This window comes from Mobula birostris, chromosome 4 (genome assembly GCF_030028105.1).
Source record: "Mobula birostris isolate sMobBir1 chromosome 4, sMobBir1.hap1, whole genome shotgun sequence".
NCBI lineage: Eukaryota > Metazoa > Chordata > Chondrichthyes > Myliobatiformes > Myliobatidae > Mobula > Mobula birostris.
In genome coordinates this window covers 93,809,822-93,822,727 of record NC_092373.1, presented here as the reverse complement: position 1 = coordinate 93,822,727, position 12,906 = coordinate 93,809,822, and the positions used below count along the sequence as shown (strand labels likewise).

Here is a 12,906-nt window from a genome sequence, read left to right as displayed (position 1 = left end):
GACTATGTGGTTCACCCAGTCGAAGCCAATGGTGGTATGGCCTCTTAGTAGATGCTCTGGAAGACCACGAGGGGGAGTTGGGATTTCTTGCTGGGGTACTAGTGAAGCTGGAATTGCAGAAGCTCTCGGTTGTACAGGTGAGCAGGATGGCAGTGACTGCCAGGAACACTATGAAGAGGGAGGTCACCTTCAGGCAGAGGATGCCCCTGGCGCATCTGTTCCCGGTGATGCAAATGTCTAGTGTTCCTGTGAGACAAGCCAGGGAGAAACTATTTGGAAAAAGAGGGAAAGTTGATGGGCTAAGATACTCTCCACCTTCCTGTCCCTTTCTTCCCCAAGGGAGGGTAACCACACAGGATCTGATTCAATGGGTGACTCACTTGCATAGCCTTTCACAAACCTCCGATAATAACTACAGAACTCGAGGATTGAGCACAGAGTGCTCACAATCTAGGGTCTTGGCCAAGTGGTCACTGCCTCTATTTTAGCTGGATTTGTAGCTGCTCCATTACTTGAGACTATGTGCCCAACATGACTAACAGATGTTTGGCATATCTGGCACTTGTCCAGGGAAAGTTTTAATCCTTCAGCTTTCAGGCAGCCTAGCACCTTCAGCAGCCTCATTTCATGTTCTTCCAAGGTGGATCCAAATACTGAGGCCATCCAGGTACACCAATACCTCAAGCAAGTTCATATCCCCCACCATTTTCTTTATGACACACTGGAAGGTTGCAGGGGCTCCCGATATGCCCTGGCATCCCGACATCCTTTTGAACTGGGAAAATCCCAGGGGACGTATAAGTGCCATCTTCTCTTCATCAGCCTCACTCATGGGGATCTGGTAATATCAAACACCTCAAGTCCAGCACACTGAACCACTTCGCACCACTCAGACAGGTCAATCCTTGGGACTGCATACTGGTCAGAGACAGTGCGCCTGTTCAGAGTCCTATAGTCAACTTGCAGCAGTGTTTGGGTTATGCCTAGAAATAATGGGGGCTTTGGAACGTGGGCTATCCAATGAGAGGCATGTTGTTCTTTCTTGTGGGTTTGGGAGCAGTGATTTCACGGTCTTTTGTTAAGGAGAGATGAAGAGAGAAGATGCAAATAGAGAGAGTTGGTAGACCACCAGAGTGGACCTGGAGGGTCCAAGGGTCGGCTATCGTTTCTGAGGGGGGAGGTGGGGAACAAATGAATGGAACTGTGAGCTCCAATGTTGCGCATTAGACTGTTTCATGAGAACGGGCCCTTTTCCTTTTTGTTTCTTTACTAATTATATAGTCAAATTAAGAATTATAAAGCTCAATCATTTAATCACATATTGTGTACTGCTTGTTATTTCGTGATGCTGATTTGTAACAAGGTAACACATCACGCATCATCCACTCAAACAAGATTTCTTAAGTTTGGCTGGGCCGGGGGCTGTCTTCCCCTAGATTAAGCCGCTAGTCATACTGAGGTACAAAGTTAAAATCCAAGTCTACAGTCTTAGCTAACTAACCATCATGTTGCATTCACTCACTTCTATTAAGAGGCAACTGAAACTTATTATAACAATAGAGTGGTTGATATCATTTACTTGGACTTTCAGAAGGCTTTTGACAAGGTATCCCATCAAATTGTAGGATGTAGGGATTCAGGGTAAGGTGTCCGAATGAGTGCAGAATTGGCGCAAGAACAGAAAACATTGAGTTGTGGTGGATGATTTTCACATCTAGATGATGTTAAAAGTGGGGTTCCACAGGGATTGGTTTTGAGGCTGCTGCTGTTTTTAATTTACCTTAATGATTTGGATAAGCACATAACAAATAATCTAGTAAAGTTTGCTGATGACAGAAAATTAGAGGGATGGGCTGATAACATTCAGGCAGCAGAATCAATACAGTTAGACCTAAACAAAATCCAGGTGTGGGCAGATAAACAACAGATGAAATTTAATGTAAGTAAATGTAAAATATTACATAAGGAAGTATCAATATTAGATATAGATATACACTGGGTTAGAAAGTACACTGCATGAGAAAGATTTGGACTTCCTGGTAGATTCATCACTATCAACATCTAGACAATGCACATAAGTGATTAGGAAGGCTGACAGAATGTTGGGTATGTAATCCACTCAGTGGAGTTCAGGTCTGGAGAGATTAGGAAGGCTGACAGAATGTTGGGTATGTAATCCACCCAGTGGAGTTCAGGTCTAGAGAGATTAGGAAGGCTGACAGAATGTTGGGTATGTAATCCACCCAGTGGAGTTCAGGTCTAGAGAGATTAGGAAGGCTGACAGAATGTTGGGTATGTAATCCACCCAATGGAGTTCAGGTATAGAGAGATTAGGAAGGCTGACAGAATGTTGGGTATGTAATCCACCCAGTGGAGTTCAGGTATAGAGAGATTAGGAAGGCTGACAGAATGTTGGGTATGTAATCCACCCAGTGGAGTTCAGGTATAGAGAGATTAGGAAGGCTGACAGAGTGTTGGGTATGTAATCCACCCAGTGGAGTTCAGGTCTAGAGAGATTAGGAAGGCTGACAGAATGTTGGGTATGTAATCCACTCAGTGGAGTTCAGGTCTGGAGAGATTAGGAAGGCTGACAGAATGTTGGGTATGTAATCCACTCAGTGGAGTTCAGGTCTGGAGAGATTAGGAAGGCTGACAGAGTGTTGGGTATGTAATCCACCCAGTGGAGTTCAGGTCTGGAGACACTCTTGTTAAGCTGTATAATGCGCTTGTGAGGCCACACCTTGAGTACTGGGTATAATTTCCGTCTCCATATTGTGTGAGGGATGTGAAGGCATTGGAGACTGTCCAGAGAAGGGTGATGAGACTCATTCCAGGTCTGCAGGATATGAGCTGTGAAGAAAGATTGAAATAATTAAATCTTTTTAGCCTGAATAAATGTAGAATGAGAGGAGACATGATAGAAGAAGTGTTCAAAATCATTAAGGGTATAAGTAAAGTGGATGCCAGCTGCTCCTTCAAAATTAATCCATCAATGAGGACATGGGGCCATAGGAGGAAACTGGTTAAAGGGAGAATTATGACTAAAATGAGGAAGCATTTCTTTACACAGTGAGTTGTGGACACGGAACAAACTATCTAGTTGTGTAGTTGAGAGTAGTACCTTAGAGACTTTCAAATCTAAACTCGATAGTTATTTCAACACACTATGTGAACAGGAATTTGGTAAGCTTTGTTGGACTGCATGGCCTGTTTTGTCAGAATTTATCATGATTTTACACAATGTGTGATTGGGACCAGCGAGTCACAGAAGGACATGAGGAAAGGGGAAATTCCACAGTGAATGCAGTTGAATAAAGGCAAGCATGAGGTGGTTTCATTTGGATCTGAGATGTAACAATCTGAATATAATCTGAATATTTTAAACGGTGTGGATCAGTGTAGAGATTAGTTGTCTATGTACACTAGATCTCTCAAATGTCAGTGAATGGGTATCAACTGTAATCTGAAAAGTGACTGAAAATAAGAAAAAGGGTATTTACACAAAACCTTTGTCAGACCCCGGTATGAGAACAAGTTTAACTTTGAACACTGATAATCAGGAACGATGTACTGGTTTTAGTGGCTTACCAAACTTGTACCAGGATCTAAAGGTGTAAATTTAAACTTGGCTTTGTCTCCTTGGCTGAATGGCAATTAGATGAGACCAATAACATTGAAATCGCCAGTATTTCAGTGAAGATAATCAAACTGACAGTTCACCTAAAATACCTTGGATATTTCATTCAGTGTGAGTTATCACAGGCACAATTTGTTTCAATATTAAAGTCCAATTCTATCTTTTTTCCCCCCATCTCTGTCCTGTTTTATTATGATTTGGTCCAGGATGAAATGCACAATGATAGTGAGTAACAGTGCACTGTATGAGAATGTTGTTATCTTTATAGTAATGAAGATAAATCTGTGTTTAGGTGGGAGTACATGGGATTCGAATAGAGTTTGTGAATGAGAAGGGGGCAAAACGCACAGCAACGTACCTACCAGAGGTGGCCAAGGAGCAGGGTAGGTGTGAGCAACAGCTTGGTAATCTGTTCTTGTACTCTGTGTTTCAGTAGGGAGTTGTTAAGAACATGAGTAATAACTGTCAATTCAATAGTGTAAAAGATTTCATGGTTTAACCTGGATGTGGCATGCAAAAGCTTGGGCACCCCTGGTCAAAATTTCTGTTACTGTGAATAGTTAAGTGAGTAGAAGATGAACTGATCTCCAAAAGTCATAAAGTTAAAGATGAAACATTCTTTTCAACATTTTAAGCAAGATTAGTGTATCATTTTTGTTTCGTACAATTTTAGAGTGGGGGGAAAAAAAGGAAAGGAGCTCTATGCAAAAGTTTAGGCACCCCAAGAGATTTGAGCTCTCAGATAACTTTTATCAAGGTCTCAGACCTTAATTAGTTTGTTAGGGCTATGGCTTGTTCACAGTCATCGTTAAGAAAGGCCAGGTGATGCAAATTTCAGAACTTTATAAATACCCTGACTGCTCAAAACTTGCCCCAACTATCAGCAGCCTCTAAGCAGCTGCCTAGCACTCTGAAAATTAAAATAAATGATGCCTACAAAGCAGGAGAAGGCTATAAGAAGATAGCAAAGCATTTTCAGGTAGCCGTTTCCTCAGTTCGTAATGTAATTAAGAAATGACAGTTAACAGGAACGGTGGAGGTCAAGTTGAGGTCTGGAAGACCAAGAAAACTTTCCAAGAGAACTGCTCGTCGGATTGCTAGAAAGGCAAATCAAAACCCCTGTTTGACTGCAAAAGACCTTCAGGAAGATTTAGCAGACTCTGGAGTGGTGGTGCACTGTTCTACTGTGCAGTGACATCTGCACAAATATGATCTTCATGGAAGAGTCACCAGAAGAAAACCTTTCCTGCGTCCTCGCCACAAAATTCAGCGTCAGAAGTTTGTAAAGGAACATCTAAACAATGCTGATGCATTTTGGAAACAGGTCCTGTGGACTGATGAAGTTAAAATAGAACTTTTTGGCCGCAATGAGCAAAGGTATACTTGGAGAAAAAAGGATGCAGAAATTCATGAAAAGAACACCTCTCCAACTGTTAAGCATGGGAGTGGATCGATCATGCTTTGGGCTCGTGTTTCAGCCAGTGGCACGGGGAACATTTCACTGGTAGAGAGAAGAATGAATTCAATTAAATACCAGCAAATTCTGTAAGCAAACATCACACCGTCTGTAAAAAAAAGCTGAAGATGAAAATAGGATGGCTTCTACAATAGGATAATAATCCTAAACACACCTCAAAATCCACAATGGACCACCTCAAGAGGCGCAAGCTGAAGGTTTTGCCATGGCCCTCACAGTCCCCCAACCTAAACATCATCGAAAATCTGTGGATAGACCTCAAAAGAGCAGTGCATGCAAAATGGCCCAAGAATCTCACAGAACTAGAAGCCTCTTGCAAGGAAGAATGGGAAAAAATCCTCCAAACAAGAATTGAATATCTCTTAGCTGGCTACAGGAAGTGTTTACAAGCTGTGATACATGTCAAAGGGGGTGTTACTAAGTACTGACCAGGCAGGATGCCCAAACTTTTGCTTTGGGCCCTTTTCCTTTTTTGTTATTTTGAAACTAAAAGATGGAAATAAAAAAAAAATAATCTTGCTTAGAATATTAAGGAAATGTGTCATCTTTAACTTTATGCCTTTTGGAAATCAGGTCACCTTTTACGCGCTTAGCTAGTCACAGTAACAGAAATTTTGACCAAGGGTGCCCAAACTTTTCTATGCCACTATATATTAAATGCAGCTTTAACTTTCTCTCAGAAAATGCAGGAAACCCTCAGCAGATCAGGCTGCATCTTTGGAAAGAGACATAGTTGATGTCCCTTTAGAACAGATGAACATGTTTTGCCAAGAGTTTCCATTTTAAATGTAAACTCGGTTTCTGTTTCAGCAGATGCTGCCTGACCTGCTGAATGTTCCCACCATTTTCTGTTTTTGTTTCCTATTTCCAGCATAGGCAGTTGTTTTATTTTTTAATTTTCATTTAATTTTCCAACATCATCTTGTCCATAAACATTTTTGACACATTATTTTGTAGTTTATTGAGCCTGCCTAAAGTTAATCTAGTTGCAAGGAAAACACTTCCAGGTAATTTTTTCCTGCGACAATTACTTCTCCTTTCTAGATTTGGTGATGTAACTTGGGACCTCGGGGCTGTTTGCTGGAGAACTAGTGCAGCTGAACCATGGTTATTAACTTATACCAAGGTGTGGATGTATCTCTAAGTTTTGTTTGTGCATATTTCTGATTTTGTGTTGCAGACTGGGACCAGATTCAAACTATAGACTCTCTTCTGCGTAAAGGAGGTTACAAAGCTCCCATCACAAATGAATTCAGGAAAGCAATCAAGCTCACCAGGTGAGTAACAGTGAAGCCATCTCTGAAATTTGTATGGTGGTTAGATCCTATAGTGATGTTAGCTGCTAAAAGCCAGATTATCCCCAGGAAGGGAGATTGGGAGTAGGGGAGTTACCTGTGTGGAGAAACTTGATAGAAACATAAAAAATAGGTGCAGGAATAGGCCATTCGGCCCTTCGAGCCTGCACCGCTATTCAGTATGATCATGGCTGATCATCCAACTCGGAACCCTGTATACCTGCCTTCTCTCCATACCCCCGATCCCTTTAACCACAAGGGCCATATCTAACTTCCTCTTAAATATAGCTAATGAACTGGCTTCAACTGTTTCCTGTGGCAGAGAATTCCACATATTCACCACTCTCTGTGTGAATAAGTTTTTCCTCATCTTGGTCCTAAAAGGCTTCCCCTTTATCCTCAAACTGTGACCCCTCGTTCTGGACTTCCCCAACATCGGGAACAATCTTCCTGCATCTAGCCTGTCCAATCCCTTTAGAGTTTTATACGTTTCAATCAGATCCCCCCTCAATCTACTAAATTTCAGAGAATACAAGCCTAGTCGATCCAGTCTTTCATCATATGAAAGTCCTGCCATCCCAGGAATCAATCTGGTGAACCTTCTTTGTACTCCCTCTATGGCAAGGATGTCTTTCCTCAGATTAGGGGACCAAAACTGCACACAATACTCCAGGTGCGGTCTCACCACGGCCTTGTACAACTGCAATAGTACCTCCCTGCTCCTGTACTCGAATCCTCTTGCTATGAATGCCAGCATACCATTCGCCTTTCTCACCGCCTGCTATACCTGCATGCCCACTTATAGCTGAATTGACCTGGTTTCTCTCTCTGAAGGTATTTGATCCACTGAGCACTTCCTGCATTTATTTAACCTGCTGAGCACTTCCTGTATCTTCTGTAATTGTTTGCAGCATGTAAAGTATTTTGCTTTTCTAAGATTGCATACTAATTTGAAGTGCAATCAGATGTCCATTTATAGAAAAGCACAAGTCTGATGCAAAGCACAAGATGATGTAGGCACACAGTATATAGATCTGACATTTTTCTAACTCTCACAGAACTGTTTGCCACTGATGTATGTGGGATTCTTCACTGTCAGCTGTATAAATGGCCTGAGACACAGTATATAGATCTGACATTTTTCTAACTGTCACAGAACTGTTGGCCAGTAGTGTATGTGGGACTCTTCACTGCTAGCTGTATAAATGGCCTGAGAAGGTAGTGTCCACATAATACTGTTCCAATTTGACACCATCTTGGGAAGCACTCGGAAAATGCAGGAATCAAGAGTGAGACTTGGATTTATATAGCACAGTTCTTCATTTAAAGATACGCTAAAACACTACCCAGCAAATGCGCTAAAACACCACCCAGTAAATATTATTAATTTGAGTGCGGATACTTATAATGAAGAAAAGTGGGATCCCTAAACACCAATGTGGTAAGTAACCAAAGAGTCAGAGGTATTCCTTGAAGATGTGAAAATTTCCTGTTGTCTTAATATTACAATGGAAGGCTTTACCATGGATGACTTGGGTGAGATGATGCCTGATCGTGCTGCCTCAAGTTGTCTGGTGCAGGACTTCCTCATTGCCCACACTTCAGCATATGAATACTGGGCCTGAACAACTCAGAGTGAATACATTCAGAACTAGAGTGAGCTGGGTGTAAGGTGGTTTAATAGAGCGGAGCACTCTTTGATAGATATAACATGGTTGTTACGTATCCATGGGCAAGAACGACAATGATTAAACATTTTTACCAAGCCATGTTAGAAATGGTACACATTGAGTAAATTAGTGTGGGAGCTATGAACCAGGTCCCTGAGATGAAAGACGTGCACTCAAAAGCCCACGTCCCAAAGAAAGTACCTTGTGCACGTAGGAGGCCCAATTGATTTGCCACGTGATCGATTGGCCACACGCGCACTCGCCACATTCTTGCAATCAGTCTGATACAATATATGCCTCCCCCATAGATGGAACAGCAGAAGGAGGGAATGAGTGAGGGGAAGCTGAGAAAAATGATTGAATGTCAATTCAGTTTAGTGGCAGTTAGCTGGCTGGCACACCCTTGTGGTTGTATCCGGCATTTAACTATGCCAGACAGCACTGCAGGGGGGCACCTTCCCTCTCTTGCGCCCTCCTGGTTAGCTGTTGTCAAGCAGTGGACTGTGAATCTCCTCTTGATGAAGTGTCCTTTGGTACATCTTCTGGGACACTGGCTTCGGCAGCAGAGGATGCTTCTATGGCTTCCCGTCAGTTTGCTGGTGCATATGATCCAAATGTCACCTAACAATTCATCTGTCTTACCTTAACTGAAGCTCTGCTACTTGACCATGATAATGCCAGATGTCAGCCGGTAGCCCATTTTCTTTCAGTGTGGTGAGTGTGTAGACTGCCTCTGGCACCAAACAATCACAGCCTTTGTATTTTTGTTTTGCTGTAAATTTGCTCCTGGATGGCAGGCTGTATCACATTTGCTCCCTGTAGTCAATCAAGTTCTTACTCTACGTTTGGGCCCCATTGCAGACGGCACTGAGCGGGCCTTGTAAAACTTCGGCTGACAGTTCTCCTTAATCTTGAACTTTACTTCAGGACCACTGCATTGATTGAAGGTGTCAGCTCAGAAAATCTACTGATGCTTTTGTAATTTTGGAATCTGGTGTAAGGATAAGCCCCATATCCGGCTCAAATGTAATGGGCTGGTTTTCTACTGAGAGTGTAACCGAGTAAGGAAGCTGGTTTCGGTGGCCTGTGTCATGGGTTGGTTTGGAAAATTGTGCCCACTTCACTTCGGCTTCTCCTTTTGTGGAGTTGATGGTTGAATCCAGCAGTTTTCCCATGGCATGTTGCTTAGCAAAGCACACCTTCTCAAAGTTCCCTACCTTCTGACATAACCGGCAGACTGTCTTATGATGCCCAGTGGTCTGATTGCAAGCATGACTTTCCCCACAATGTTGGCATCTCTGTGGAGACTAGGCTGTGGGTCAGTACCCTCTGCAAGCATTGATGTTTTCAGGAGGGGGCTGAATCTATGTAAAGCTTCTCTACTGCCTTCCGGCGGCAATCTGTGGAGTATGCTTTGTCCCAGGACAGAGCGTGCTTTTCAGACAGGAGGCTCTCCTATGTCCTCCCATCTTGGACTCTAACAATCAGCTCTTGAGTAACCATCACTTTTTTGAATTTCCTTAGTGGGGTATGTTTGTACTTACATTTCTGTACCACTAGGGTCAGTCTTGTGATGAAATTAAGTCCAAGTGCATGCGGAGCAGCTTGAGTGTTACTGCTTCCTCCGGCTTTGCCGCTGCTGTAAAAATTGACAGTTCTATGTGGTTTTCTGGCTGCATTCTCGCAATCGATCTGACACAGTACAATGGTATGTCTTTCTGTGGCTATTAAGCGTTTCTAACAAGGTACATTATGGTTTTTGTACATTAAAGAAGTATTGTGCAATAAATAGATTTTGGCTAAAGGCCTTCATGTAATTAGTGAGGAATACAAACCAAGTGTGTTGTCCATAATTTCTGATTTCTGTTATGTGCATCAGCAGTTGAAATTGTTCAATGTAACTTGTCCAGAGAATGAATGGGAAGAGATTTGGTAAGTAGGTCACCCTGGGCAATTAGAGAGCAGCTTGACAGCTGGCTGATGAGTGCAAGTACACCCCTTTCCCAAAGAAAAGGAGGATGAAAACAATCTCGAAAGTAGACATGAGAGGGGAAAAAAATCAATAGTGCGAATTAAAGGTAGCCCACTCTGCTTCCCAGACCTGCCAGCATATGAGAAAAGGAAAAATATGTCAGCATTTCATCTGTGTCCCATTTATCTGAACGCTTAACTACACAATGGTGTTCTGCCAGTCATCTTTTGAAATGTTAACCTGCTGTGGGTAAAAGTCATGCTGGAATAAAAGTGGAAAGGTTACTTGGTAGTTAATGAAGGTTCTAATGTGCAAGCAAAACATCAAATGTCATGTAATGTTTTGGAGCTTCAGACTCGTGAGAATCCCAGTTTGTTACAGTGGAGGAGGGTGGCACTTGGCCCATTTGTTTCTGCTGGCCCCTGGCACAGCAGTCATTTCATTACTGTTGAAGGATGTGGTGTGGAGGGATTTCCGTGCAATTGGAAAGGTTTCTTTATCTCAGTTAATAGCTGGTGACAGCCCTATGCAGTGGCGGAGGCCTTGGGGGGCTTCCAGGTAAAAATAATGAGAACGAACCTACTCCAGGAACTGGATAACGGTGCAGATTACCTCTCTGCTGAGAGTGTAGGTGATGTTGAGTGCTGCAGTAGCCTGCCTGCCAGCCCAGAAAGGGAAAGTATGGACAGTGAAGGTAAACAGTAATTACTTCTCAACCTGGGAGTGGATTTGGTCAATGCCAGAATCTATAACGTTGATCTTGTAACAAAACACAAATAACTGCTGATTTGTTTATTAATATCACATGTACCAAGATACAGTGAATAGCTTCTGTTTGCATGCCATTCTGACAGATGATTCTATACACAAGTTCATAGGCATAGTTCAAAAGGAAACAAAAAGTAGAATACAGAATATCATGCTACCGTTACAGAGGAAGCGCAGAGCAGGTAGAGAAATAAAATGCACGGACTATGATGAGGTACAGAAATTGAAAGATCAAGAGTTCATCTTTATCATGCAAGATCTGTTCAAGAGTGTTATGACTGCACAATAGAAGCTATCTCTGAGCTTGGTAGTACGTGTTCTCAAGCTTTTGTAGCTTCTGCCCTTTGGACGGTGGGGGGTGGTGTGGGGACAGTGATTTAACATCCATTTATGAAAGTAAAATTCTGTTTCATTAATCTCCTCACTGTTTGAGGATGTGAATTGGGGAACCACTTTATATACTATATTTGCACATTCAGCAGACTTCCAGTAAAGCCCCCACACAAGCTAGTCGACAAAAGCCTGGCTTTGATATTTTTTCCCCATGGGTTTGGGATTAAATTGTTTGTCATTGAATAAGGAGAAACAAAACCCCAACACAACGCCAAGATGGGTTTGTGTCCCAGCTCTTGTTTGTTAGTCTGTATATTCAGGAATCTCACCAGAAGCAACCTATGTAACTCACCGCCCTTTCTGTCTCCTCAGGTACCGCAGTGAGAAAATAACAGTTAGCTACGCTGAGTACATGGCCTCACGACAGCATTACTTTCAGAATGGCACCCTCCATGCCCCACCTCTCTACAATCATTACTCCTGACAACAAGCAGCACGACCAATCACAGGAATCCAGCTACCACCTCATCGGAGGTGACGCCTCCTCTTCCTGGTCTAGTTACTTTTACTACTGCACTATTTTATGATGCTAGCTTCCGTTGCCAAGCACGCCTTCGGTTAGCGCTACCTCAGACAGACTTGGCAACGGAACGCTGTGACAAAACAGTAGAATCTTGTTTTGGGGAAGGGAGGGATTTCTAACAAATCTTGTTTCTGTTTCTATACTTGTTTACCTATGTTTGCCTTACTTTGGTGACTTGCAGGATTCTGTGTATGAACTGCAGGTTTTTTAGTACTGAAACCATTGACGTACAGTACGTAGGGTGCTCAGTCTCTTCACCAATGGATGACGTATCCACTGGGTTGTTGATTTAGTCTTGCCTCCCTAAACCCAAAGGTTACTGGTTCGCAGTTTTCATTTTGGTGAATCGTGGGATGTGATTTCCCCAAAACGCTGCTCAGAGTGGGGAGAAAATTCCAAAATCCTGTGTAATAAAAATGGAGCTTTTCTTTATTCAGTCCGCACAAGCCAATGGTCAGTCAGTAGGTGCGGTTGAAAATGCAGTCAGGACTGAAATGTTTTCTGATGTTGCTTAAAAGTCGTGTCTCCCAGGACATGAGTAAGTATTAACTTGAAGTAAATAGCGGGACTTCTAATGGACATGCTGTGCATTAATTGCCAAGTGGTGCGCGATTATGTGTGCGTACCTACAGGTCAAGCATAAACCAAGGGTGAATGCTGGATTTCTTTGCACATTATACAAGATGTCAGCACAGCCCCAGTTCCAGCGTCACTCTGGCAATAATCTGGTTACCTTTTAATCAACAGTGTTGGAAGGGTAGTAAAAATCTAGTTTTTTTTTTTGTTGGCCTCATTTACTACTTGTATATCTATAGCCCAAGCATACATTTTGTGAATGAAAACCCTTTGATAAAGTAAATTGTATTTACTCTCTGTCTCTGTGTCTATGTGCAGCATAACAAGCCTGTTCTCTATAGCCCTACACTCACAGAACGATCCACTGTTCAGTCTTTCTCCTGTGAAAATGGGACACCGCATACTAAAGTTGAAATTTGGCAGTGCTGAAGCCAGGACTTTCAGATTCACACAGGAGCAGCTGAATGATGGGAAGATTCCAAGTTTGAATTCCGTTCTGCTCAGAATGATGTGTACTGCCACCACTCTTGGCACCCTCACAGTTCAAGAGAATTCCATAATTTATACTGATCACAGACCAGTGGCCTGTGCTCCA

General features: G+C 42.6%; 1 protein-coding gene across 4 annotated transcripts in view; it reads left to right on the top strand.

The window, feature by feature from the left end:
- The window catches only part of LOC140196486 (AMMECR1-like protein), a 79,725-nt gene extending 67,117 nt beyond the window's left edge, over nucleotides 1-12,608 (top strand). For all 4 annotated transcript variants that reach the window (XM_072255778.1, XM_072255782.1, XM_072255781.1 and 1 more), the window contains 3 exons: nucleotides 3,930-4,020; nucleotides 6,295-6,391; nucleotides 11,525-12,608. In XM_072255778.1, coding sequence (XP_072111879.1) covers nucleotides 3,930-4,020; nucleotides 6,295-6,391; nucleotides 11,525-11,636 — 300 coding nt within the window. In that variant the 3' untranslated portion in view covers nucleotides 11,637-12,608. The remainder of the gene's footprint in view (nucleotides 1-3,929; nucleotides 4,021-6,294; nucleotides 6,392-11,524) is intronic.
- Nucleotides 12,609-12,906: the final 298 nt, after the last annotated feature.